Raw genomic sequence first — 24,532 nt, 5'->3', positions numbered from 1 at the left:
CATCGAACATGTTATCTTCGATAGGGCATGATGGCTTCATCAACATCCTGACGCTGAGGAACAACTCTTTCCCCAACATCATGGAGCCCAGGTAAGCACACTGATGAGCAGATGGCAGTACTTGCCATGGATGTCCACGCCTACCAAGGACCGCAAGAGTAACACGGCTCCAGCCTGGACATCTTCGCTCAAGTGAACCGCCAGTCTTCCATCACAGCACTATCACGCAGCCGTTCTGAAGCCATCCACTGTCCACATTGTTCCGCTTGCATCTCCGCATCGAGCACATCGATACTTCTCTTCAGCTTACACCTATTATCGCCCACCAACATGCGTTGCCTACTATATCGTCGCTCTAATAGCCCGTGTCGCTGCAGCTTCGGCCGACCCTTGTCCACCGGGGCCTACTTGCGGACAGTTCTCGTGCTACATTGAGTGGGTGTTGTGTCATGAGTAGACAGGGAAGCCGAGCGTGCCAACGGTGAGTCTGGGCTGTTGCTGACGATGTTACAGGGTGTTACTGAGTACTTGAATGGCAATCATGCGCATGAGGCTCGGGCTGTTCCTCCACGCCGCCAGGCTGTCAAGTATTCGAAGGTCACTCACTCAGCGTGCGGCTGTGACTGATCTTACCTCTTCGCTTGATATAGAGGACTTCATGTTCGACTAGGAGACCTTCAGCTTCCCACCCAACCGCAACATAACCACGATGTCTGGTTACCACGCATTTGTCTGGCTGGACGCGACATTACAAGAAGTTGTCAATGGAACGAAAGCCACTGTCGAGAATACTTCTCACATAAGTGGACAGCGTGTATACAACACTATCTTCATAGTCAGAATACCTGGCCAGAGCGCGCGAACCATTGTCGTCGGTGCTCACGCGGACTTGGAAGGAATAGAACCATTCACGACAGCGATGATCTCAAAGATCTGGCTTTGCCTGGAGCCGATCAGTGCATTCTCGTATTTCGATCTTACTGAGCTGAGTCCAAACAGATGACAATGCCTCTGGCACCATAACCATTCTCAAAATTCCGCACTCTTCTCGAAAACCCAAAGTTTGCGAATGGCGAAGCAGAACACACTATTAAGTTCCTTTGGTACCTCAATGCACCGTAGCTCTCGGGCCCTCTTCGTACAATACGCTAAGGAGGATCGTGATGTCGTCGCTATGCTCAACCAAGACATTACCGGATACAGCAACGGACATTCGGCTGGCCACAAACCTACCTTTGGACTCATGACGGACTATGCTGGAGGTTCATGATGCCACTGGTTGAGCGGTTGTTGTTGCGCCGGAATCCCTTGTCGTACCGCACTCTACCATATTGCCGTCAGCTCCCGCAACACCATTTCTTTCCGTATCGCCATCCATCACAACTAAAGATCGAAAGAGTGCGTAGGCGACGGCAACGATGAACACTGTTGCGACAGGCTCGCACTCGAACACCAACGTTCCACTGCCGATGCACTGTGGTCTACAATGCGGCCAGGTTGATTGCTCAGGGGATCCCGTTATCACGTGGAGGATTAACCTGCCATATGGCATGGTGTTATGCTGCATCATTTAGCTATCCTCGTTAGTCTATATTTCGGGTTCGCTACGACTGGCACGACCTCGGTCCACCACGAGACGACTGAATTGATGCGCAAACCATGTTGATTTGATGTGTCCATTCGATAGTGGCGTGCGTATATTCTCAAGAGACTTGTCCTGATGTGGGGGTCAGGGTGCAGTCTGGTATCAATAGACATACGGGACAAATTTCTTAGTCCGCGCCTTATGGTCTCTCCACTTCTCCCCAAATTCCTTTTCCATCATTTCTTCCTCATCCCTCACTCTCCTGACCATGAACAAAAAGATCGCGCAACTGAACGCAACGATCGGCATCAAGTACGCATGCTTCTCATCCGTAACTATCTTCTCATCTACCAGAGGCGCCCAACAGCTCACTAGTCCTCGCTGGCGGAGGAGGAGCGAGTACATCGCCAACAGCACCATGAGGAGGCCTGTGTATGATGGATGGCGCACGTATGCGTAGAGTCCTGAAGTGACGAGCTGGTCTGGTTTGGCGATGCGGTAGGTGAAGTTTGTGCCGAGTTGGGCGTAGGCTTGGAAACGGATGTAGCTTCCGAAATACAGCAATGCTAATGAAGCGATTGTGGCTCTTGACCATGTGAAGAGCCTTGGGTCGAGATACTGAGGTGTCGGACAGATGGTTTGCAGGACCTTGTTCCTATTCGGTAATGTGTGCGAAAGCGATAATGCGACAACGGCCTGGTGAAGGGCAATGGCAAGTGTCACTGTTCGCGCAAACACCATGCCGATGGGTGATGCAGCGATCCACATCAGCCATGATTCGGTTTTCGTTGAGATGACTTTGCTACTAGGTTGGCGGAAGGACAGTTGGATCAGGTAGCCTGCGTGGAGCACAGTAAGAGCGTAAGGGATGTTCATTACATCCATGAGCATTGTTTGGAGGCCTCTAGGGTCCAACAAACGAAGCCAGTGATGTCTAAGATGATTGGGAGATGAAAGGTGGTCGCGAGCAGAAGATCGGCGAGGTTGGGATCCAAACGGCTACGTCATTAGTTCTGGTAGATGCTTGAAAGTACCCACTTCTCTATTTCGACAGCAACCTACGCTTCAATAGAATACTTCGCGTTTTTTCGATACTTGATATTACCATCAGACCTTACCACTGCGGTCACGAGTGTTCTCATAGGCACTGTTCTTCAATCGAGAGGTCGGCCTTAACATCTTTGTGGGCCCCCGACAAGGTGACGCAAGACGCTGATTACTACGAGTGAGAGAGCAGATATCTGTCGAGACTGGAATAAAATACCAAGCTTGGTTCGAGGATCTGCTGCAATGGGGAGTGCAGTCTTGCAAGACTGTAGGCGGTGAAGCGGTGCTGCGCGCTGAACTCTTTGGACACCTTCTCTGCCACACATAACTTCCAACCGCGACCGGTTGCTGCTGCTTGGCTGCTTCTAGTCAGCAAAATCTGAGGAAACCCCTGGTCTGCTGGGGGGTGGATCGTGCTGCATGTTATCAAATTTGATTTTGTTTCATTGAAGCGGTATATGCAGGCGTTAGAGAATCACTGATGAAGGCTGCATGAGCAAACAACATACTTCAAGAAACGATGTACACTAAGAATTCCGCCAGTGAGTCGCGCAAGGGGCGTCAAGGATGCAAAAGCGACTTCTGCAATCAGGATCAACGCAACAGTAGCGTCAATAACGAAACAATCTTTCTCATTGTATGTATACTTTCTCATAGTGACATGGCATGAGATGTGATGCCCTTTACAGGGACTTATCCCGGTGTAGCATGCAAGTCGGCCGCTGAAACTGAGCAGCGACCGTTAATAAACATGATTTGTACACCCAGAAATAAGTGCGACCAGTCGTTGGTGTAGCATGTCTCCGAGACAACACAGCCCCTGCCGAGTTAAATTCAAGCGATCCCAAAGGCGACGTGTAATGTCAGTGAATTTTTACCAATATGGCCGTGCCAACGTCATACGAGCGAATAGGATCGCGCGTCCCAGCACGTACCACTGCCCAATGCAGTATGTGTGCAGACTCGATAAGTCGTAGCATAGCCTGCTGTAAACATTCATAATGCGCTTGAATCCACGTGCGTTTAATCGATATTAGTTCCTCTACATTTCAGCTCCTCCACCCATACACTGCAATCGATTGTCTTCAACCAATTCCGTGTGTCGTGTGGACCATTCAACTTAAACCACTCCGCAACCAAGCACGCGGATACAACTTTATCCAACACCGATAATGTCACACATCGCCCTACAAATCTGCTTCGGAGTCTTTGGCATCATTGGTATCATGGTCGCGGTCGCTGGATTGCACCACCGCGACTCATTGATATGTATGCTTTGCCGCCGCTTTTGGCGAACCCGTGTCCAGTGTATGTTGCCAAAGGTAGAGCATGTTTGGGCGCTTAAGTGATACAGACTTCGAACTCGACTCCGGATATGAGATTCCTCATCGTGTACACACAAGCACGATGTTTGTTGATCTGGAACCTGGACTTAGATCAAGTCAGCTCATTACACCTACCAACACAACGTCGCTCGAGTGTGCCTTGCAGGACCCGGCCATGATAGCACCAGGAAGCTCTCAAGGATGTTGAAGAGCCGTGATGGTCATCTTTGGCGTTCGACATGATATTTCAAACTGCGCTAAGGCGCGGAGGTTGTTGGGAGTTTGGGAGTTGGAACGTAAATCGGTATTCTCAGTTGTAGACCAGTGTGCGAAATTCAGAACAAATGAAGATATCTGAACTCGTTGTATATGTTCTGCAGGTAAAGTCAACATTCTTAGTTCGAGAAAGTTTTACCATGTTCTCATGTCGTGCTGTAGTTCCGCACTAACAAAGAAGTTTGAGCTGCTGGTATCAATTGGGCTTTGTGCAGGTGTGCGAACACTCCCACCTTACTCTGACAAGGAAATCTTTTCAACAAGGTGCTGACAACCAAAGGGGAGTTGTGGGTATACCAGATCGCGCTTGAGAACCATGCGTCAGCAGCTTCATCGGCGGGGCGGCCGCGCAACCAAGCCGGGCAGCCGATGGTGGTGGCGCAAACCGAGGAACACGATTTATAATCTGAACAGAGTTGATGCGAGTGAAAGTATCCAGCTAGGATGTCAGAGAGTGGAGAAGCGTGGCTCGACAGCTTGCAGTGGGTGGGCGACAACGCCGTAAGAGTGTGCTGAGATGGGGGCTGCGCGAAGAAAAGAATGCCTGCCTGCCCTAGGAGAGCCCTGAGACACCCAACATACGAAATCCTCACACCTAAGTGGTCATCCCCAGTAGTTGTCAGATTGGGGGTGCCTGGAGCCGTTCGATAGGCATGCAGTAGCGAACCGAGAGGGTGCTGAAATGTTGAGGGTTGCGCAAGAGAAAGAGCACCCACTACGGTATGGAGACACCAAACACCCCAGATCCCCACACCTAAGTGGCCATGCCCAGTGGCTGTCAGATTGGGGGTGCCTGGAACCGGTCGGTAGGCTTACAGTAGCGGCGCGACAATGTGCTGGATGGAAGTAGGCCACGAGAGAAAGCCCACCTCCCATGCGCTATGTGGACACTAGGGAGCTCTGAAGGTACCCCGCATGCCTCAGGAAGTGATTTCAAGAGTTGGAACAACGTGGACTGGACTGCCACGATAGACAAAGCTCGAATCTCTCTATCCAGTTTCTGCAAGAATATCAACAATACATATCAATATACTCCATCGTTGGGAATACTCACTTGACAACCTTTTGCTCCAAACCGGACTCTACATCTGTATTGGTGCGCAGCCAATCACATCACTTCGCTTCCGCCACCCTTGCCGCCATGTCGGAGTCAACCGATACAGCCTTGCAGATATGCTTTGGCGTACTTGGAATCATAGGCGTGCTTGCTGGGATTGCAAGTATCAGCTACGAATCGTCGTTGGGTGCCTTTGTATACCGCCGCCTACGTGGGTTCCCTCCTCAAAGTAAGAAAGCAAGCTATCCGCTGTCTGAAAGACTACGGCTGACCTGGAGCAGTACGTAATGAAGAAACTGCAAGCCGATAATCAGACATACATGTCTGTTGTCGAATGATACATCTACCAGAGTGGAGTGACCGGTATTATCTTGCTCAGCGACAAGAGGCATCCCAACGAACTTCTGAGCCAAGTGGCAGTCTGTGTAACCTGCCTGTGTTGTTGATCGCAGCTGGAAGAGGTTTCGCAGGGGATTTGTAAGATGTGTGGTGGTGAACATTGTTGTAGAGGCGATAAAGGTTCATTGTATCTGTTGTACATCGGTGTATTATACTCCTTGCTTTTGGTCGCTCCTGAGAGTAGTGATTAATGTACATGTTGGAGTCTCGCACAAACAAACTTCATGGAGTTTGTCAACTTGGTCTTGGCTCGTTCATCATGCTGACGAGGCTAAGCGCTGATGGCTTTCTGCTTCTTGATCCCCTCGTCCTCGTCATACCAGCCGAGCAAGTGCGCAGCATACTCGCCAGTCAGTCCAAGACCAATGGCACCACCGGTGAAGAAAGCACCATTGACGAACCACCACCAGCAGTTCCTGACTTCCTTGAGCTTGACGCGGCGGATCATAGTGCCCAGCGTAAGCGCCGCGCCACCACAAGAGCCAATGTAGAAAAGAGGGCCGAGTCCTGCAGCATACCCAGAGGCGGCAAGGAGTCCAATTTGTACAACAGCAAGGCCTGACAGCACGGCCTTTGTTTCTTTCTCATGCTTGAGCGCAATACTCTTGATGCCGGCCTTAACGTCGTCCTTGATGTCCATATGGGCGTAGATCATATCGTACAGTACGGTCCAAGCAACATTGCTAGCGTACAAGAAAGCAGCTGCTGTCAATGCAGCCTGGTTGGCGAGGAGATCGATACCGAGCGCAGGGAAGCCCATCATGGCACCCCAAGAGAAGGTCAGGCCAAGGACGAATTGCGGGTAGTACGTGACACGCTTTGCCAGCGGGTAGAGAGTGACGAGTATGAGCGAGGGCGTGGCGTACCAGAAACACTCGAAAGGTAGCGATAACAAGACAGCTAGACCTGTAAAGAGCTGACCACCAAGAAAGACGATGGCCTGCTGGGGTGTCACTGCTCGTCTCGCCAGTGGGCGGAGGCGTGTACGTTCGACGTGAGGGTCAAGGTTGCGATCCCAGAGGTCGTTTATGGTGCATCCAGCTCCTCTCATGACAAGTGCTCCAGTGAGGAAGAGTGCTGTGGTGCCAATGACAGCTGAAGGTGCGGCGACAGGCACGGCCATTGCGCCAGCCAGCAGTGTACTGAATAGACATGGAAAAAACAGGTAGTATGTTCCCGCAGGTGCTTGAAGTCGCATGAGCTCAGCATATGGAATAACTTTTGCAGGCAGGTAGGAGACGAGGCCAGTCGTGGGTGGTTTGTATGCTGGCAATGGCTTAGGTGGTGGTTCCTGTGTCGTCGTTGCTATGCTCGAGGCAGGTATTGTGAAACGAGTGAGAGTATTCGTTATTGGTCGACATGTTGGTGGGCTTTTCGATGTGATGAGCTGTGTGGACCTTGCTTGATATCTTATTGGCAGGAGTGATGCTGACGACAAAGGCCTCCGCCATGTGGTGCCGAACTGTGTTGGCGTGCAGCCAGTCTGATGGAGTCGTGCACCATACCGGCCAGCTCGAATGAATGAGGATGCCATTGCCGTTACGCTAGATCTTCAAGGGGTTGAGCCAGTCGTTGATGGTGATTACAAAGCGGGTCCGGCGCCTGCCGAAAGAGTGTCGATGAAAGTTGGTATCAGACGCGCCACACAAGCGCTGAGTCTGCCTGAATGCATCAAATGCACATTTTGTGTGATTTCGATGATTTTGACGCGCTTGACCCTGCCTCTGAGCTTTGCAAGATCGGCGTTGATGGTGAGAGTGAGGTTGATAGAGCGACACAAGAAAGCGAAGGAAGGTTGCTAGCGTGTGCACGTTTCCGAGCCGAGCCCCAGCGTCTCGCGACGACGCTCTCTGTCGCGGCCACAACACACCATCTTCTCGCCGCCACTGCGACCAGCGACAGCGCCGCTGCGCTCCCTCACCACATGGACGCGATTGGGGACAGCTTGCTGAAGCTTGCCTTGAATTCCAATCACCTGCGCGACTACCACAACACCGCGGAGGTGTGACTAACCTCGCCCGTACACGCGACTCTGGGAATGCGCCACAGCCTCTCAGATGCCCGCCACTCGACCTAGGGCCTCTTTTGAGCCCATACCGCCCGACTTCGACGTGCGCACCTTCGTCGAGACCGCCGAAAACTTCCAGTATGTGGACCGCATCTCCTATGAGATGATCGCCAGCAATGGCATGGAGCAGTTCGAGAAGCTCGTTCTCCTTCATGTCATCATCGGTGGAAAACCTCTGGTCATTGACGGCTTTGAAGAAGTACTAGATCCGTGGACCTTCACACCGTCATGGCTGCGTGACAACCACGGTGACAAAGGTAGGTTGCCAGGCGTAAAGCTACTCTTGCGAGCGTAGTGGCTAACATAATCTCAGTGGAGAACGCGCGCAACCTCACCGCGAAAGAAAACATTCCTCTCACAATCAAGCACTATCTCAAACACTTGACCAAGCTCACAGATCAGTTCTTCGACAATCGGGACAGTTACAGGGACAAAACTCGCCAGCGTATCTACCTGAAGGACATCGATTGCCCGCAAGTCTGGCAAGACAAACTCAAGGACCACATCCCCCCTGGTCTCTTCTACCTCAACGAGAGTACTGGCGAGGTTGATGGGGCTGGTGCGCTGGAGGACTCCACCGGGCGCAGAAGTCGCGGCATCGGTCGTGCTGGCGATTTGATGAGCAGTCTGCCTCCAGAGATGCGCGCTGAGAACTTGATGTGCTATATTGGGCACGAAGGTACCTACACGCCGTCTCATCGCGAGATGTGCGCATCGCTGGGCCAAAACATCATGGTGGATGCATCCAAGCAGATCAGCGAAGACGGCAAGCCTGAGCATCCTGGATCGTCACTCTGGTTTATGACTGAGATGAAGGACCGTCACCTGGTTTCGGAGTACTGGCTGTCTGTTCTTGGTCACGACATCGAGGTGGAAAATCACTTTGCGCAACTCATCGCATGGAAGAAGGCGCCCTTCACGACGTACGTCGTAGAGCAGCGCCCAGGCGACTTCATCCTGATTCCACCGCTAGCCCCGCATCAAGTCTGGAACCGCGGCACTCGTACTATGAAGATTGCCTGGAACCGCACCACTGTCGAAACCCTCGAACTCGCCCTGACTGAAGCCCTGCCAAATTCCAGAATCGTGTGTCGCGATGAGCAGTACAAGAACAAAGCCATTGTCTACTATACGCTGCTCAAATACTCACAACTGATAAAAACTGCTCGCGCTCAGGTTGAAGCTGGTGGCGAACAAGCCGAAGCAATCCAGCATTCGGTCAAGGTTCGACAGGTACAACGAGACTTCAAACGGCTCTTCGATCTGTTTAAGTCAATCATGCTTTCGGAGATGTTCGACCAAAATTCCAGAGAGCAATGCGAATTCTTGCCGTACGACAGCAATGTCACCTGTGCTTACTGCAGGTGTAACATCTTCAACCGTTTCCTCAGCTGCAAGACTTGCAAAAACCTGTTCAGCGACGAGACCGAGGATCCGTATGATGTCTGCATGGATTGTTATTGCATGGGTCGTAGCTGCGGTTGCCAATCTGGCTACCAATGGGTCGAGCAGTGGAAGTGGAAAGATCTCGTTCACAAGTACGAAGAGTGGCGCGCCCAGATCATCGACATCGACGGTCAATTGACCGAAAAGACACCTCTGCCCCTGCAAGAAGAGCGGAGATATCTGGGTAAGAAGACGTTGGCACAAGTGTGCCAGGAGCAGCTGAAGATCCGACCGTTCGTGGACATCAAAGCTCCACAAGTCGAGGACAATTCCGAGGACGAGGACGTGGAAGTTGATGCCTACGGTGTCGCAAAGAAGGTTAAAAACAAGAAGTCCAAGAAGCGGCTAAGGGCACATAAGTCTTGCCATACCTGCCTGAATCGACACCCTAACTGGAAGGTGGCATTCTGCTCGAATTGTGATTTGGCTTTTTGTTACGGTACCTTATTCCGAGCGCACGACATGATGCCTTTGGATGTCATGGAGCAGCACAATTGGAAGTGCCCTCACTGTAGAAGGGTCTGCAACACAGGACACTGTCGGCGCGACCCTCGTCAGCATCCTTACGAGCCCAAGGGCACCCTTCTCGGCCACGACACGAAGAAGGTAGCCGATCCTCGCTCTGTCGAGTGTCTTGTTGATTTCAGTGTGTCCAACCTCAACTGGATACGGGAAGAGGATGGCATGGGTCAGAGTGCAATGCAGCGACGCATGCAGCAAGCCGAACAGGACCGAATGGCAGATCCATCGTTGGATCCTCGATACATGGACGAAGATCCTGCATTTTCGCGAAACGGCATTGCATACTCTCCAGTTGAAGATGCGAACGGCAACGTCAATGATAACGGCGGCTCCATAGAGATCGACACAATACAGAACGGCGATATTCCGCGATTGGGACAGAAACGAGGGCGCCAGGACGAGGATGAGGAAGACAGCCGCAAGAAGAAGAAGAAGAAGAAGAACAAGAACAAGAAAGACGAGGACCAGCCCCTCGAACCGAAGAACATCTCTGGAAAGCAGTATCATAAGGAGATGCAACGCAGGCTTTTGGACGAAGCGAAGCGTGAGGATAGATTCATCCTTGTTGCTGCCAAAATGAAGAATAAGTCGAAGGTTGTGAAGCTATTCCTGGACCCTCAGATCCTGGAGAATATCAGCAATCGACCAGTGCCCGAACGCCCTCAGGCTGCGATGCGGCAGAGAACACCTGAAGATGAAGATGATATTGGCAACATGGATTCTATCCTGCAATCAGATATCATGCCGAAGGCGAATGCTGCGAGAACTATCGATGGCAAAGAGAAGGCAACGAAAGTGTTCCGATACCGAGTGGAGCCTGATGAATCGTATACGACAAAGAAGCGAAATACAGATACTGGCGGGCCTGCCAAAACTCCCGGTCGACCTCGCGGTTCGCAGCGATACGAAGAGATCACGCTCGACTCAGACGAAGAGCTTCTCGATGACGACGATGGTGCAGACGGTGCCTACCCTGGACGCATTCGCGCACGTGCATCGAACTGGCTCGCACGCAAGAACCAGGATGAGGATGAGGACCTGCCCACCGAGCTCCCAGCAGATTTCAGGGATGGCGACGTTCGGCCAGCACGCGAACGAGCCCGTGAAAGGGCTCGCGAACAGGCCGAGAAGAGGAAGTCAATGCCAGCGGAACCACAGCCAGGCATCAGACCCAAGGGCCGACCACCGAAGAATCACAGGAACAGCACCGGCAACATCGTTGCTGAGCCTGCGAATGAGGATGAAGATGCCGCACACGAAGAGGACGATCCATCTAGTGAAGCACTCATCCTTGCTCAGCAAGCTGCCGCTGCCGCTCTTGAGGCGCGACAACAAGAGGAGGAAGCTCAACGTAAAGCCGCCGAGGAAGAAGAGCGGGCAGCAGCAGTCGAGCGTGAGGTGCAGGAGAACTTGCGTGCAAAGATGGCTCTGTTCAACTCCGACCATGAGCCTGTAGACGACTTCCTCTATGATCTCGCTGCTGAGGATCCAGTCCTAGATGAACTAGCTTTCGACTTCGAACCTGAGCCTATTCGCAACGGGCCACCTCAAGCTACGAACTCGCTGTTCGATCGACCCGAGATGGATGGCAAGAAGACTACATCGAAGCGCAACGGTGAGAACTCCACCACGACTACGACTACCACGTTTACGGCACCAGTGTCAACCTTCACGAGCATCAACAAGAGGCCGCAGGCTATTGATCTGTCAGACTCGGATAGTGATGATGAGATCCCCGCCAGTGCGCCAGTACCTAAGAAGCCTGTTGGTCGTCCTCGTGCAGTACCAACGAGGGGTGGCATGGTGCCGACAAGAGGTGATGGCACGCCCAAGCGCGGCAGAGAGCGTCCAAGGGAGACAATGTAATTGGGTGAAACAGATTGGTGACACATAACTTCTGCGTATGGGTCTTGTTGATGTAGCATATATTGCCTTCCTTGCATCCCAGCGAGGCGCTATGGAGATATTCACGGCATCAACGAAATTGGTGGGACTTTTCGATTAGTATAGCTTGGAGGATTAGCACAAGAGTCCAGATCCGTAGGCGATACAATATCATGTTCACTCATGCAACCACCTTTTCAATCTCCTGCGATGTCAATGGCGCAACGTTCATAGAAGTCGTCCCCAACAATCCTGCCATCAAAAATGATCTCACCCCCTGATGGGACGTTAAACCAATCAATCAATGATCTCACTCCCACGTGACCCCGTGAAAACGCGCTTCGACGCGTCTCCCAGCCTCACATCATCAACACCTTCATCCACATCAACATCGCCACCATGTCGCCCCTCCACATCGAAGAGATCTCCCTCTCAATACTCAACGCGACGCTATCGCGTTATCCAGACACAGCATCCTCTGCGCTGGCAGACCTAGATACACTGCGCTATGAGACGATCCCTAGGACATTGGAGAAGATGAAAGGGGAGAAGTCATTGCTGAAAGCTGATATTGAAAAATTGGTGGAATGGAAACTGTACGAGTTCTCTCTTGCGTGTTACATTTGAATCGGAAAGCAATCGATTCGCTGAACGCAGATCCAGGAAACACGGCACATACCGCCCAGCACTCATGAACCTCGTGAAATCCAACCCAGCAGACGTTTTCAAGAGCACTACACAAGAAGCGTTCGCCTCACACAGGGATGATGGAGATGTCATGAAAGCATTGAAGATCCTCACAAAGCTCCGCGGTATCGGTCCCGCAACCGCCTCCCTCCTCCTCAGTGTCTATCAGCCAGATCAAGTGCCTTTCTTCTCAGACGAACTATTCAGATGGACGCACTGGGACTCTCCCGGCAAGAGCGGGTGGCTGAGGATTATCAAGTACAACGTTACGGAGTATAAAGAGATCCTCGCTAGCGTTGAGGGGTTGAGGAAAAGGTTGGGTGTTAAGGCGGTGGATGCGGAGAAGGTCGCGTATGTGTTGGGGAAGGGGAATGTGGAGCTTGACCTTGGGGTGGACACTGAGGAGGATGCGGAGGTGGTTGTGGGTGAGAAGATTGAGGAGAATAAGGAGAGGGATAGGAGGGTTGAGGTGGCGGCGGCTGGAGCGGCGGCGGCTATGGATAGTGCGAGGACGGCGAGTGAGAGTGGCAGAAAGAGGAAGGCTGCTGGTGAGAAAAAGAGCAGACAGGAAAAAGGCGAAGCAGCGGGTGATGATTTGTCGCACGGAGAACCAGCGAAGAGAACGACGAAGCAGGGGGTGAAGCGGAAGGCGCAAGAGACAAAGCCACCTGCAGAAGGGACACGGAAAAGCACGCGAAGGAAATGATGAACTTAATCGCCAGATTTACGTTGATATCGCTTATTGGTGGCTACGAAATGCGAGCATGTTGAAACCGATCCCAGTCCATTTAGTCCATTGAGGCATCTGTTTAGTTTCGTATACACATCTCCTCGAGAATTTTATGCTGTGTGTTGTGCTGCCTCCGTGGGGGCGTCTCACAGTCGGCATTCTTGTCACTCAATCGTAAAGGTCTTCCTGGGCTTGGGAGTCTTTGCAGACCGGGCAAGAATCGAACGCAAACCCCTCCGCTACCCGTTGTTCCCTCAGCGGCTGATCAAACAAGTGGTCCATCTCTATGCTCCTTATCATCCTCCCATCTTCTGGATCGATGAAGAATAAGTTCTCTCTTCCGCAGGACCAATAGATCTCAGTTGAAGCGTTATGCCACGCCAGTAAGCCGTCCTGACAGACTACGTGCATTTCCTTTGCATTGACAAAATCCCCGAGTTCGCGGCTCTCAAAATTCGTCGCTGTTTAACCGCCCAAACTTGAGCCGTCTAATGCTCGCTGCAACCGGCTCGAATGCCTCAAAGGAAGTTGTGCCGATAGAAATCATATCGATATCCAAATTCGGCCGAACATAGCGCGGTTCAGCACCAACATTTGCAGCGACCTCAGAGAAGGCTTGTTGATACATCCCATGGTTTCGCGCTTCTCGACAGGTTGCAGTGGTGCTGGCACAAGCGTAGACGATATCGGGGAGTGATTTCCTCCAATGCGACCAACATAGCTCTTGTAAAGAATGCGGACCTCGACGGTGCGAGGTGCGACAGTCATCTCCCACATTCGAGCACCGAGCTGGGGCGGGAGAAGAGGAAAGTGGTGGAAAGCTTTTGTGCCGCACATGATTCTGCCATACTTTGTTGGTAGGAACCTGCGGTGTTTTTAGCGTTTACGGCCCCAGTTGATTTGGTAAAGAGGTGCACAGAATATCTCACCTTATGAGGTGCTGCTTCTTTGCATTTTGGGTCGACTTGATGCACTAAACAAGTTTGCGGCTGTCTTCTTAAAAGACGCTAGGCCGGTAGGAACGGCCTCGGATACAGAGTGAAAAACGAATCGATGAATGAAACACACAGGAAACAATTTCAGTAGCTGGGTGTATACCAAGGCCGAAGCAAGTACCTAGATACCTTATGCAGGCGAAGCGTAGATTGAGCACGGGACCTTTCTTTGTTCTGAAGTTATTGCATTGTAGAGATTCTCTTGACTTTGAAATATTTCATTGATTTTGAATGTCCCTTCTTGTTGATGTGCCCGTTACTTCCGAGTAAGAATCGAGTACATGCAGTCTGAGCATGACTCCGTCGAACTTTAGTTCCCTGTATTTTGTGGAGATGAACTAACAAGACTGCACCAGCAATGAATGTGTGCTTCAGATGCAATGAGGTGGAGGCTATTACAATTGGTTGGGCTTAATTCACGGGTGTCGAAGCGGGGGTGTCTGGCACTGCTTTTTGAAGCGCGTATTAAGCCGGTGATACTGATCTGTGACCATTTTCGAGGTCCAGGTTGGCATGACTGGAAGTTGAGTGCGAAGTAGACATCTCGTATGCTACTATGTTGGTTAGCAATCATCATCAGCGTTGGGGATCTGTCACTGCGGGAGATGTCCTTACAAATGTTGACTTGTAGATCAGGTTGTCTCTACGTCTTGATATGACAGACGGACAATACCATGGGATGCGAGTGCCGTGTATGCATGGCGTTACTAGGGGCTTGTTGTCGAGATCTGAAGCAAGGTTCTGACGGGAGATTTCGTTGTCTTCTCTGCACGTATCTTCAGGCTGGAGTTGATCTGACGAATAAGCGCTGCGCGTGTCTTTTCAGGAGGAAGCGTAAGCGTCACTGGTCGAGATTCGAGGGAGCGTTTCACCGGTCATCAAAATGCGGTTAGACCGATGCACCCCGGCTGTGCACTTGACAGTGCACCCTCATAACTTTCTTCAAATGCACGTTTCCTGTTGACTTAAAACGATCCCACGAACAAGCCCTCTCCCAGCCAAGCAACGCTACTGTTCGCTACTGTACAGTATCCTGCAGGATGCATTATATGGGTCTCAAATGCGGTTAGACTGCCGCAGTCTAGGTATCCCCTCCGGTGGAATGTCGCTATCATTCCAACAGTTCGGCAATTTTTGAATAAAGCAGCTACGTAGAGGCTTGCGTGGTTCCGGCAAGCGATCAAGAATACCGAGGATCCAAGCAAAACATATTCATGGTGCCCACGATTTGTGCCATCAAGAAATTGCACTTGGCCTCGGTTACGTTCTTGACCAGATATACTGCCGAGTATGTCTCCCTTTTCGTCTCTCTCTTCATCGAGTAGTGTTCTCCTCGTCGTAGGTTTCAATCCTCTTGCCATCGTGGCGGAGGTAGTAGAGAATAAGGTCCAAGACAAGCGAATTGTCAGGAGGAGACTCTTCCTCAGCCTTGAATGTTGCATTCTCCATATCACTGCCGTCAGCCTTGGGCTCCTTGTGCTTCATATTTCCATGGGCAACGAAGAAGTTGAACCAGAACTCCCCCGGCCATCTTTGCAACTCTTCCCGCTTAGCGACATTATTATTAAAGTGTTCGTCGAAGTCGAAGTCGCAAAAGTTGAGGTGTAGATCGATGAATATCGTGTGAAGACCGCTGTCACGCTCGATCTCATCATAGACTTACTGGACACGCACAGTGTCTGGAGGTACGCGGTCTCGCTGGTAGTATTAGAAGATGAACTCTGTCAGCGAGTCCACGCCTCCAACGCCTCCCAATCAAGTCGCACTCCAGGCATGATCTGTAAAATTTGATAAATAGGCACCGCCAATCACCAACACTTTGCAAGGCATCAAGAAGATGCTCGTGGATGTTGATGGCCTCGCTGTTGATATAAATATGGATACGTTTAAGCTTCTCTGACCTGGAAAGGCGTCAGCAACGCAACTGTCAGGGTGTTCCATACGCACGGACCATTCACTGACGGACATGTTGGCTTTGTTAACGGGTACTTGTTCCGTTAGTCGAAGCGACTGCAAGATGAAATTGAAAATAGAGGATGATAAGAGCCGGGTGGGTCATCGAGAGCTTTGGTAGGTAGTCGACTAACATATATATTTGGGGAAGGTGCGAGGCAGCTGACAAAGCAAGAGAGTGTTGCGGGGGAGGTAAGAGGCCTGAATATATAAAAGCATAGTTCGGTGAGGTGAACGTGATGGAAACATACATTTTGAGAAGAAATGGATAACCGGCGGACACGAATGTGCTTACAACCCACAGCTCACTTTTGCTCGAAAGTCCTTCTGAAAGCCAATGTCCATATCTAGATGCCCAGATCCTGCTCGGTTCCTGTGTGTTGCCTCTGATCCTCCAAAATAATGAGATTAATTCCAGTTCCTCTGCAGCTTGCACAAGTGGCATTACTGGCATGGGTGTGGTACTGCTTGAGGTGCAGGGTGTCCGACAAGGCTTTCGCTTTGTCATGAGCGACGAACACACCGAAGAGAAAACGTTCGCGCCACAGCTTCATCTCCTCGTTCACTGCATCCTCTTTGTCCTCGACGTTGGAGGTCGTGTCCCAGTCTGTGTTGCAGAACTTGACACGTAGGTCGACAAACAAGCGCCTTAAAGCAGAGCAATGACCCGTCCTGGTGTAGACCCAAAGGACCTTCTCTTGGTTTGGCGGGATGGACTGTTGCTTGTACTTCTTGAACATCCATGTCATCAGCTCGTCCATGAGCCTATGCCAGCCTCTCTGGTCAGCGAAGATGTAGAACTGCATGGCGGAGCTCAAAGCGATTGGTTGTTCTTCCTCGCCTTCGAAACAATCAAGACACGGACCGAGCTTGATCGTGGCAGTTCCATTGAAAGACCCAGGGTCTTGGTAGAGCCAGAAGCTGAGAGCCTCATAGCTCACGTCCCGTGTATAACGATCGATATGATGGATCTCGCCTTTTGCCGCAGTAGACGTCTCATGTTCGGCGTAGTAGGTCTTCCAGTTGGGCAGCTTGCTGTCGAGCAGACGCTCATGAATGTTGATAATGTCGTCGTCGGCGTGGAAGTAGACGCGAACTGCATAGAATTAGGAACCGTCTTTTGGATCAAAATTGCCGACTTACAGTGGGAATGTCGCCAAATTGGCGCGGCTTAATGGCTGCAGAATGGTGAATGGGGTGTAATCAGATGTTGGTGTCGGAAGCTGGAGCAGAGGTGGGCCAGAGAGCATATATATCGCTAGCCAACTGGTCGAGGCAGGCACCAGGTGACAGAAATGTTCCGCCAGACGTGACAACCGGCGCAACTGTAAAGCTGGCCCTGCGAAGTAGTGGCTGAGCCGAACTCGAAGGAAGACAATTGCATTGAATCAATACAACGGACATAACGTCAGCCGCCGGGAGGTAGCCTTGCACCGTCAGTAGCGCCAACAATAAGAACGCCTTACGCCTCATTACTCTGGGTATACCGATATCATGACGCCCGTGAAGCCCACATTGACACCCTCAAGTACCTGGAACACCGTCTTTCGCTCTTATCCTCCCTTCTCTTACTGCACCTATTGTGACACCTGCCTCGCCTGTCATCCAGCCCGGCATCTTCTCGCCGTCCACGATGCCCTCCTCCACCAGTTGCCTGATGCCGGCGAAAACGTGTGTGCCAGTGAAGGCGATGCGCACGCTCGGTACCCAACCGTCGTCGCTCTGAATTTGCTCCGTCTCTTCTGCTGTTCTGTCGAATATTGAGTGTCGACCTCTGCGACCGCGATTTGAAGGCTGAGCGCTCGTCCTTGAGGTGTCGTCATCCGCCTCTACACCTTTGCTCTGGGTGGAGGGGAAGGGATCATCGATGCGGACTTCGAATCTCTCAAGCCCTTGTCCATCATCTGGTTGGGCAGAAGTGCCGAATCGACCCTGTGCGACTTCTTTCCTCCTCTTCGACTCGGGTGTCTCGGTGCTGTCCAGTGCCCGCTTCGGCCGCCCTGGACCAACCTTGGCGAAAGTATTGGCAATGTTCTTTCCTTTACTGTCCTTGCCCTGTTCATCATTCTTCTGAGCAGTAATGAAGTCTAGTGCGTTTTGGCTGAAGCTATGGTCCTGGAAGATACTCCATCCTCCTGTTGCGCCATTGCTCTTTCCCGGCCCGCGGTACGCTAGAAGAGCGTCGAGCGACTTGGTGGTGAAGTTCGTGCTTGTGAGCTGATATCTTGCTGAAGGTCGTGAGAAAGCTTTGGGTATCGCCTGCTGCACAATGTCTCTCAAGTGTCGTCCGTCATCTCCTACCACCTGCCCAGTGTGTGTAGCCAAAGACGAGTACACGAACGGCGAACCATTGGGCCACATGAAGAACACTGCCTTGGCACTGTCTGTGCTATTCGATTCCAGGGCTAGTGCGCTCTCATTGCTGTACGGCGAGTCGTGTATGTAGACGCGCAAGATGGTCATGGGCGATGTCTTGATCCTCGTAATCAGGTAGTGCGCCTTCATCAGCGGTGTCAGCTCGCGGACGAGATTCGACATGAACGTCTGTGCTTGGAAGCGGGGAAGGTGGTCAGAGTCGTTTGTGACCTCCATGTCAGTGATGGCTGAGCGCGCATTGGGTATCCGGGTCAGCCGTCTTGCGGTCCAGCGCAAAGAGTTCGGGTGGTCTAGCAAGTACTGTATCTCCGCCGTCGCGAGCATATACATGGACACCCCGCTCCTCCAGTCTCCCTCGAGTATGCGGTCGAGCACCTCTCTCCTCCCGCCCTTGCGCGCGGCTAGCTCGTTGTATTTCTCCAGCAGCTCCTCGTAGCTCTGCGCCGGCTCATACAGCTCCTCGTTCAGGTCATCGTCCCCCTCGTCATCTACCTCATCGCGGTCGCTGAGTAAGAATGGCTTGCAGAAGTCACGGTTCTTCCTGCTCAACCATTGCTGCGCGAGCGAGATGAGCGACTGGCGGGAGAGCCTCGTGAAGGTGCGCTGGACATCGCGGTGGGCGACAGGCAGGCGGTGCGAATGCGGAATGTTCTTGTAGTCCGGAGCGGTAGCCATGACGTGCGGCGCATTGATGCTCTACATGAGAGCTATGGATGTTGTTTACCGAGTGGCTTCCTTATCGATTGGGACGCGTCAAGCGCGGCGAGGCAAGCACGTGACTGTGCCGCCTCATCTTGGTTCAGCACATCTGACATCTAGGGGACCAGCCATAGTAAAGATTATTCTTCACAGGGTCTGCTTTGACGACGTCAAAACCTCAAACAATCGTTCCAGAAGCATGACACGTCTGATTGCAGCACTCACGTGCAGGGCCCTTCACAGCAGCGCTTCACACCCACGGCACCTCACGCTGCAAACGCTGCAGCCCCGGCGTCCGCCGTGATAATCGCCCGCCATCACCGGGACAATCACGGTGCGGAGTGGTGAAACATGATTGGTTTCCCTCGTTCCGATGCTTCCTTTGATTACAAACCTGGGTATTAGTGAGCAGCAGTGCGGTACAACAGGACAACAGCAAAGGCAAGAGAGCAATTGTGCATGCGTAGCAGTGAAGATTACCGCATAAAGCGCAGCATACTCGCGACTCGAAATGCACCATCGTGAATTGCGTCCCTCAAGTTGGGGAAGAACTGCGGCGGTCGGATAGGATCCCGAGTGCGAGAGCGTGGGGTGAGTGGACTGACTGCGCACGATCTCGGCAAACACTGCTATTACATCGGCAAAACTGTCACCCTAACGCTCTGCACACGTCCGATAGCGCGGGGCTGAGTGGCTCACAATTCCATTCAGGCTCTGAAGTCGATTCAACGTCACTACTTGCAGCTGTCACTCTCTGCCCACCACCTGCTTGTCTCACGATCACTGTAGCACGACACCTTCCTCGTGTAAACCACTGCACCACCGACCAAAGCATTCGGAGATAGCGACGCCAAACACGGCTGACGCATGCGCGCCGATTCGGACCCATAGTTCATAGCCTCTCAACGGGTCCAGCCGACTCCACCAAAACCCCTCGATATTGACTCCATTACTCCCACAACATCTGTTCACGCCCATCGTCAACCTCGATCATCTCGCTGAATGCTCATGTCGGGATACAAGGGGCCGCGCGGACCCAATGTGTCCCAGTACATTGCCAATCTGAACCAGCTATCACCGCTCTCAGACAACCCTGCAGAGCCGCAACCTGTCACCGAGGACTTCTCTGCATTCCTGAATACCGATTTCTTCGACATCAACGGCGGCATCAATGTCGACCTCAACTCGCCCATCGACTTCGGCGTTGACTTCGACATCAAACCTTCGACTCCATCCACAGCCGAGCATACCCCGAGGAACAGCATCAGCGCCGCCAGTTCAAAGCCCAACATGGACTTCAACTTGAATGGTAAGTTTTACTGTTCGCTAGACGCGCTTGACGCTCTATTCCTCTTTTATTCCTCTTTTAAAGGCTGGAAATTGTTCACCTCGCGCTGGCCAATCACATGTGCAGGCAGGCCACATACCCCACCACCATTGTGCATCACAACCCCCACACTTCTTGACCCCAGCCACTCACAGCGCGAGGAGAGCTGCAGCCCGGCCGCTGAGCTTAACATCCCCTCCAAGCACGCAACTGCCCAGCACGAGCAACCAACCTCACGACTCATGTCTTGAGCTCTGCCCTTCTCCGCACTCTTTCGTTACACCACACTGCACAACCTCAACCATCTCACAAAACAGCCATGGCTGACTTCGACCTCTTTACAGGTGACTTCCAATTCACAGACTTTTCCAACTTCAACACGGCGCCAATCATCGACACATCCATGCCCAGCCTGTCGCAGCCCCAACACAACAACTATCCACTCCCGACTACATATGCACCGCAACCCAACGCTATCTCGCCCATCAACTATGACGATTCGGCATCCAAGAAGCGCAAGGCCGAGGATATGTCTGTAGGCACACCCATCCAGCACCTGGACGAGCACGCGCGCGTCGCAGCCGAAGAAGATAAGCGCCGCCGCAACACCGCCGCTTCCGCGCGCTTCCGCGTAAAGAAGAAGCAACGCGAGCAAGCTCTTGAGAAGACCGCCAAGGACATGAGCGACCGCGTGCAGCAGCTCGAGGCCAGAATCGGGCAGCTGGAGACCGAGAACGCATGGCTCAAGGGCCTGATCACTGAGAAGAGCAACGGCAACAGCTCGACGTCCGACATCAAGGCGATGTTGACCAAGCATGAGGAGCAGAAGGCTGGGCGGAGTAGTCCTGCGCACGCCGAGGGTGTGGGCACCACGGCGTAGGGGACGAAGGCCGCAGCCAAAAGTGTGATTCGACTTGTTTCCGGTGATTGGTTTGTTTCGATACCTCAGGCTGTATGATGCTGAGGGTTTTACGATTTGGATGATGGGCTCGGAGAGCACACGAAGCGACGAGCAACTGCGATATCTGCGATGCCTTTTGGTTTGTTCAATATAATTTAAAGACTACCCCATTCATCCTTCAGACCCAGTCTCCATCTTTCCATCATCACATATCCAAGTCTCAGATCTCCATACGTATATCCTGCGCAAAGAGCCTCTTCCGGCAACTAAACCCTATGAGGAGGCCCCTGCATTCACTGTCGCTTGAGGGCTTTGAAGGGTTTGGGATCGGCAGTGTGTTCGTCAGACGTACAGGTGCTGCTTGCTGGTAGCTGTGGGGTTGACTTGCGAGGCAGAACGAGGGCTTCAGAAGGGTCACTTCGAAGTCTCCCTTGCCATCGAGGTGATGGGTCTTGTTGTAAGTTCTCTGTTAGTTGGCTGTGGTGCTGGTGACCATCTGGCTTGGTAGATCTGCATACATTGTTATTGTTGCGATGCGACGTGGGAGTAATAATGAGCATTGGGCGTCAATGCTCAAAGTACGTGCAGAGCCGAGGGAGTCTGTACAGGGAGGCTCAAAATAGTGTTCTATGCTGGTAGAGGTAGGCAGCGAAAGCTCCTCGCGCAGCAAGAAGGAAAAGAAAACAGCCTCCCTTCGGTTCATAGCGTTTCTGTCCCTATTATGCGGTGGGCCGTCTCCTTCTTTTTCTTGTTGCGCTTTGCCATCTTGGACACCGTCACCACAGCAGGCGCCCTGACTCTCCTCGGCCTCGCATCACGACCAACGCTCAAGCGGCTCAAAGAGCGCAAATTCTCATCTCCGCCCAAGGGACGCAGCGCAAGAGATGCACCAGGTAATCAGTGCACTCACTTGAAACGGATGTATGAATTCGCTGGCTTATAAACATGCTACCAAACGCCTTTATACAGATTACTTGATCCCAGCCTCACGACGGACCTTCTTCCTATACCCATCCAGGAGCTCACCCAGCTCCCTCGCCTGATTCTGTAACTCCATGGTGCGCACCATGTAATCAAGCCTCCCTCCAAGACTAAGCTGTGAGGCCGTCCTCCCAGGCTCGTTGACAAGCTTCAGGGTCCCCCTAATCCTGCCATCGCCCTCGCTCATACTCTATATGGCGATCCAGGTAATTGTAATGACAATATCCATGCCCTTCTTCTCAGCGGCCTCCCACTTGTAGCTGTATGTCCCGTCCTTCTCGTTGTTCCAGTAGGCGCCGACTGCGCTGTGCATGCCGCGGCGGCCATGCTTCTCGGGTTCTGAGGGAGAGCCAATGTGCTGGATGACGGTGCTGTTGGCGATGTACTTGTAGGCTGGTTGGCTGGGCTCACCGCCCTCGGTCTTTACTGTTGTGGCGTCGATGAGGGATTTAAGGATGTTTTGCTAAACACAATGTTAGCCGCTGAGCTGCAACGGTGTCCTGGTAAACGACAGTAACAGAAGGTAGATCAGAGTGCGACAAGCGCTGTGGTTTTGTATTCAGATGGCGGGGTCTTAAGCCGCTTCATTAACACGGACCAAATGTTCTCATCATGTAGCAAGGCGGGCTGGTGATGCAGCACAGACAAAGGAAGGTCTTTGTTGCTCGCGTGCGCTGTGTGACGGGGCAGGTGGCTTACAATGATGGCAGTGTTCCAGTCGGCGACCTTGGAGTGGTCGTAGAGCTCTGCTGTGCCGATGGCTTGTTCGCAGGCCTATCAATGACGTTAACCATGATTTCTATATTAAGCCTGGGGGTAGTCACGCTGCTGGCGATGTGCTGGAGCTGCTCGGTAGGAAGCGGTGAAGCGGCCTAAAATCATCAGTATCAAGGTGTCCTGGAGGTATTCAGGTAGACTACTAACGGCCATTGTGAATGTGTGTGTAGAAGATGTGGGGATAGATCGGTGGAGGTATTCAGATACGTATGTGTGGCTGTTGTCGATAACGATTGCAGGCAAGCGTGTGTTGTTGTGAATGTTTGTTACGCCGCTAGCGTGGCTACGCCCGTCGTCCAGGCCCAATTTGGCCGTCCGCGTACACAGACAGGGCTCGTGTCACGTGGGTGCTCTGATTGGTTGCAGGCGCGCATCACAGCTCCAGGGCGTCGAGTGGATCGCTGTTCCCACTGTAGGGCATGGGCTTGCGTTTGAATCCTGCGCAAAAGCTTTCTTCAACCACCCTTGCCCGCATCCGAAGGAACAGTCTAAAACTGCGTGCGACGAGAGACTGCATTACAGCCAATTGACCAGCACAACACCCGCGACGTGACTCTAGAGCTCCCATTCACCAGTAGTGGCGCTGCACAACATCGTCATGTCGAGCCAACCTCTCCTTCAAACTGCTCCGGGTATGTCCCTCACCTATACTGTCCAATGCAAATTCTCACGAACGTCAGGCAAGCGCATCGCCCTCCCTACCCGCGTCGAGCCCAAAGTCTTCTTCGCTAACGAGCGTACCTTCCTCTCATGGCTCAATTTCACCGTCGTCCTCGGCGGCCTGGCCATTGGTCTCCTCAACTTCGGCGATAAGGTGGGAAAGATCAGCGCTGGCCTGTTTACTGTCGTTGCTATGATGGCCATGATCTACGCCCTGTTCACATTCCACTGGCGCGCGAAGAGCATAAGGATGAGGGGCCAGGGTGGTTTCGACGACAGGCTCGGTCCTACCATCCTTACACTGGCGCTGTTTGCGGCAGTTGTTGTCAACTTTGTGTTGAGATTAACCATGGCTGATGGCAAGAAGCACTAAAGGAGCAATGCAATGCGCTGGCAGCAGGAGGTGTTAAGAGTTGCAGTACAACAGAAAGGCATTAGATAGGGTGCGGAAAAGGCTGATGGTTAGGAGTGCTGCCAGAAGAAAAAGAAGAAGGGAACGACGTGAGGTGTGGACTGAAGCCCCTCGGCGTGACGTCGAAACGAAGGCGCGGTCATGTTGTTTTGTGTACACGTTCGATGGTAATTTTGGGTCTGTCTCTTATTGTTAGCTTGGAGCTGAGTGCGCATTCGGTACAGAAAACACGGCTGCACTGATCAACCAATACAGCATCAAAAAATCATCAAACATCGCCCCACTCGTGTGAAGAAGTGGGTCTCCAGCATTGAGACTGACTTGGAATCTAGATGCGTTGCGACAGACGCCAAAAGGAAGCAGAGGCTCAGGGACACCATGCAACAGAGCAACACAAAATAGACTATGGCGCAAGAAATGGAAGA

The 24,532-nt window shown here is 52.3% G+C and overlaps 10 protein-coding genes across 10 annotated transcripts; 4 read left to right on the top strand and 6 right to left on the bottom strand.

The window, feature by feature from the left end:
• Positions 1-1,602: 1,602 nt before the first annotated feature.
• Positions 1,603-2,515, bottom strand: BU25DRAFT_412803 (uncharacterized protein; the record flags this gene model as incomplete). The annotated part of the gene is made up of 1 exon (XM_033706881.1): positions 1,603-2,515. A coding segment is annotated over exon 1 (704 nt), but the record flags the coding sequence as incomplete, so codon positions are not given.
• A 2,272-nt stretch (positions 2,516-4,787) lies between these two features.
• BU25DRAFT_120320 (uncharacterized protein) lies at positions 4,788-5,347 on the bottom strand. The gene is made up of 2 exons (XM_033700427.1): positions 5,288-5,347; positions 4,788-5,233 (listed from the first exon to the last, which is right to left on the bottom strand). The coding sequence occupies exon 2, from the start codon at positions 5,107-5,109 to the stop codon at positions 4,837-4,839; it is 273 nt and encodes a 90-aa protein (XP_033559560.1). The 5' UTR covers positions 5,110-5,233; positions 5,288-5,347; the 3' UTR covers positions 4,788-4,836.
• Positions 5,348-5,960: 613 nt separating this feature from the next.
• Positions 5,961-6,812, bottom strand: BU25DRAFT_423435 (UbiA prenyltransferase; the record flags this gene model as incomplete). Its single annotated transcript, XM_033708215.1, has 1 exon — positions 5,961-6,812. One exon carries the CDS (start codon positions 6,810-6,812, stop codon positions 5,961-5,963), a length of 852 nt encoding a protein of 283 aa, XP_033559559.1.
• A 548-nt stretch (positions 6,813-7,360) lies between these two features.
• BU25DRAFT_493002 (uncharacterized protein) lies at positions 7,361-11,796 on the top strand. Its single transcript, XM_033711687.1, has 2 exons — positions 7,361-8,014; positions 8,071-11,796. The coding sequence occupies exons 1-2, from the start codon at positions 7,747-7,749 to the stop codon at positions 11,589-11,591; spliced, it is 3,789 nt and encodes a 1,262-aa protein (XP_033559558.1). The 5' UTR covers positions 7,361-7,746; the 3' UTR covers positions 11,592-11,796.
• Positions 11,797-11,992: 196 nt separating this feature from the next.
• BU25DRAFT_493001 (uncharacterized protein) lies at positions 11,993-13,035 on the top strand. Its single transcript, XM_033711686.1, has 2 exons — positions 11,993-12,205; positions 12,273-13,035. The coding sequence occupies exons 1-2, from the start codon at positions 12,009-12,011 to the stop codon at positions 13,000-13,002; spliced, it is 927 nt and encodes a 308-aa protein (XP_033559557.1). The 5' UTR covers positions 11,993-12,008; the 3' UTR covers positions 13,003-13,035.
• A 207-nt stretch (positions 13,036-13,242) lies between these two features.
• BU25DRAFT_473953 (uncharacterized protein) lies at positions 13,243-13,961 on the bottom strand. Its single transcript, XM_033710889.1, has one exon. It carries the CDS (start codon positions 13,861-13,863, stop codon positions 13,570-13,572), a length of 294 nt encoding a protein of 97 aa, XP_033559556.1. The 5' UTR covers positions 13,864-13,961; the 3' UTR covers positions 13,243-13,569.
• Positions 13,962-14,985: 1,024 nt separating this feature from the next.
• BU25DRAFT_450118 (CHL4-domain-containing protein) lies at positions 14,986-19,025 on the bottom strand (the record flags this gene model as incomplete). Its single annotated transcript, XM_033709679.1, has 6 exons — positions 14,986-15,654; positions 15,685-15,719; positions 16,109-16,175; positions 16,226-16,421; positions 16,498-17,070; positions 17,507-19,025. The coding sequence occupies 6 exons, from the start codon at positions 19,023-19,025 to the stop codon at positions 15,336-15,338; spliced, it is 2,709 nt and encodes a 902-aa protein (XP_033559555.1). The 3' UTR covers positions 14,986-15,335.
• A 1,032-nt stretch (positions 19,026-20,057) lies between these two features.
• On the top strand, positions 20,058-21,256 carry BU25DRAFT_346348 (uncharacterized protein; the record flags this gene model as incomplete). Its single annotated transcript, XM_033703093.1, has 2 exons — positions 20,058-20,358; positions 20,721-21,256. 2 exons carry the CDS (start codon positions 20,058-20,060, stop codon positions 21,254-21,256), a joined length of 837 nt encoding a protein of 278 aa, XP_033559554.1.
• Positions 21,257-22,193: 937 nt separating this feature from the next.
• BU25DRAFT_412794 (Tctex-1) lies at positions 22,194-23,302 on the bottom strand. Its single transcript, XM_033706880.1, has 4 exons — positions 23,183-23,302; positions 23,083-23,130; positions 22,958-23,032; positions 22,194-22,721 (listed from the first exon to the last, which is right to left on the bottom strand). The coding sequence occupies exons 1-4, from the start codon at positions 23,186-23,188 to the stop codon at positions 22,449-22,451; spliced, it is 402 nt and encodes a 133-aa protein (XP_033559553.1). The 5' UTR covers positions 23,189-23,302; the 3' UTR covers positions 22,194-22,448.
• A 250-nt stretch (positions 23,303-23,552) lies between these two features.
• Positions 23,553-24,254, top strand: BU25DRAFT_120213 (uncharacterized protein). Its single transcript, XM_033700426.1, has 2 exons — positions 23,553-23,667; positions 23,716-24,254. Exons 1-2 carry the CDS (start codon positions 23,634-23,636, stop codon positions 24,066-24,068), a joined length of 387 nt encoding a protein of 128 aa, XP_033559552.1. The 5' UTR covers positions 23,553-23,633; the 3' UTR covers positions 24,069-24,254.
• The last annotated feature ends 278 nt before the right edge of the window (positions 24,255-24,532 follow it).

Source organism: Macroventuria anomochaeta (assembly GCF_010093625.1).
Source record: "Macroventuria anomochaeta strain CBS 525.71 unplaced genomic scaffold BU25scaffold_26, whole genome shotgun sequence".
Lineage (NCBI taxonomy): Eukaryota > Fungi > Ascomycota > Dothideomycetes > Pleosporales > Didymellaceae > Macroventuria > Macroventuria anomochaeta.
Note: the sequence above shows the minus strand (reverse complement) of the source record. Positions and strands in the feature narration are given on the sequence as shown.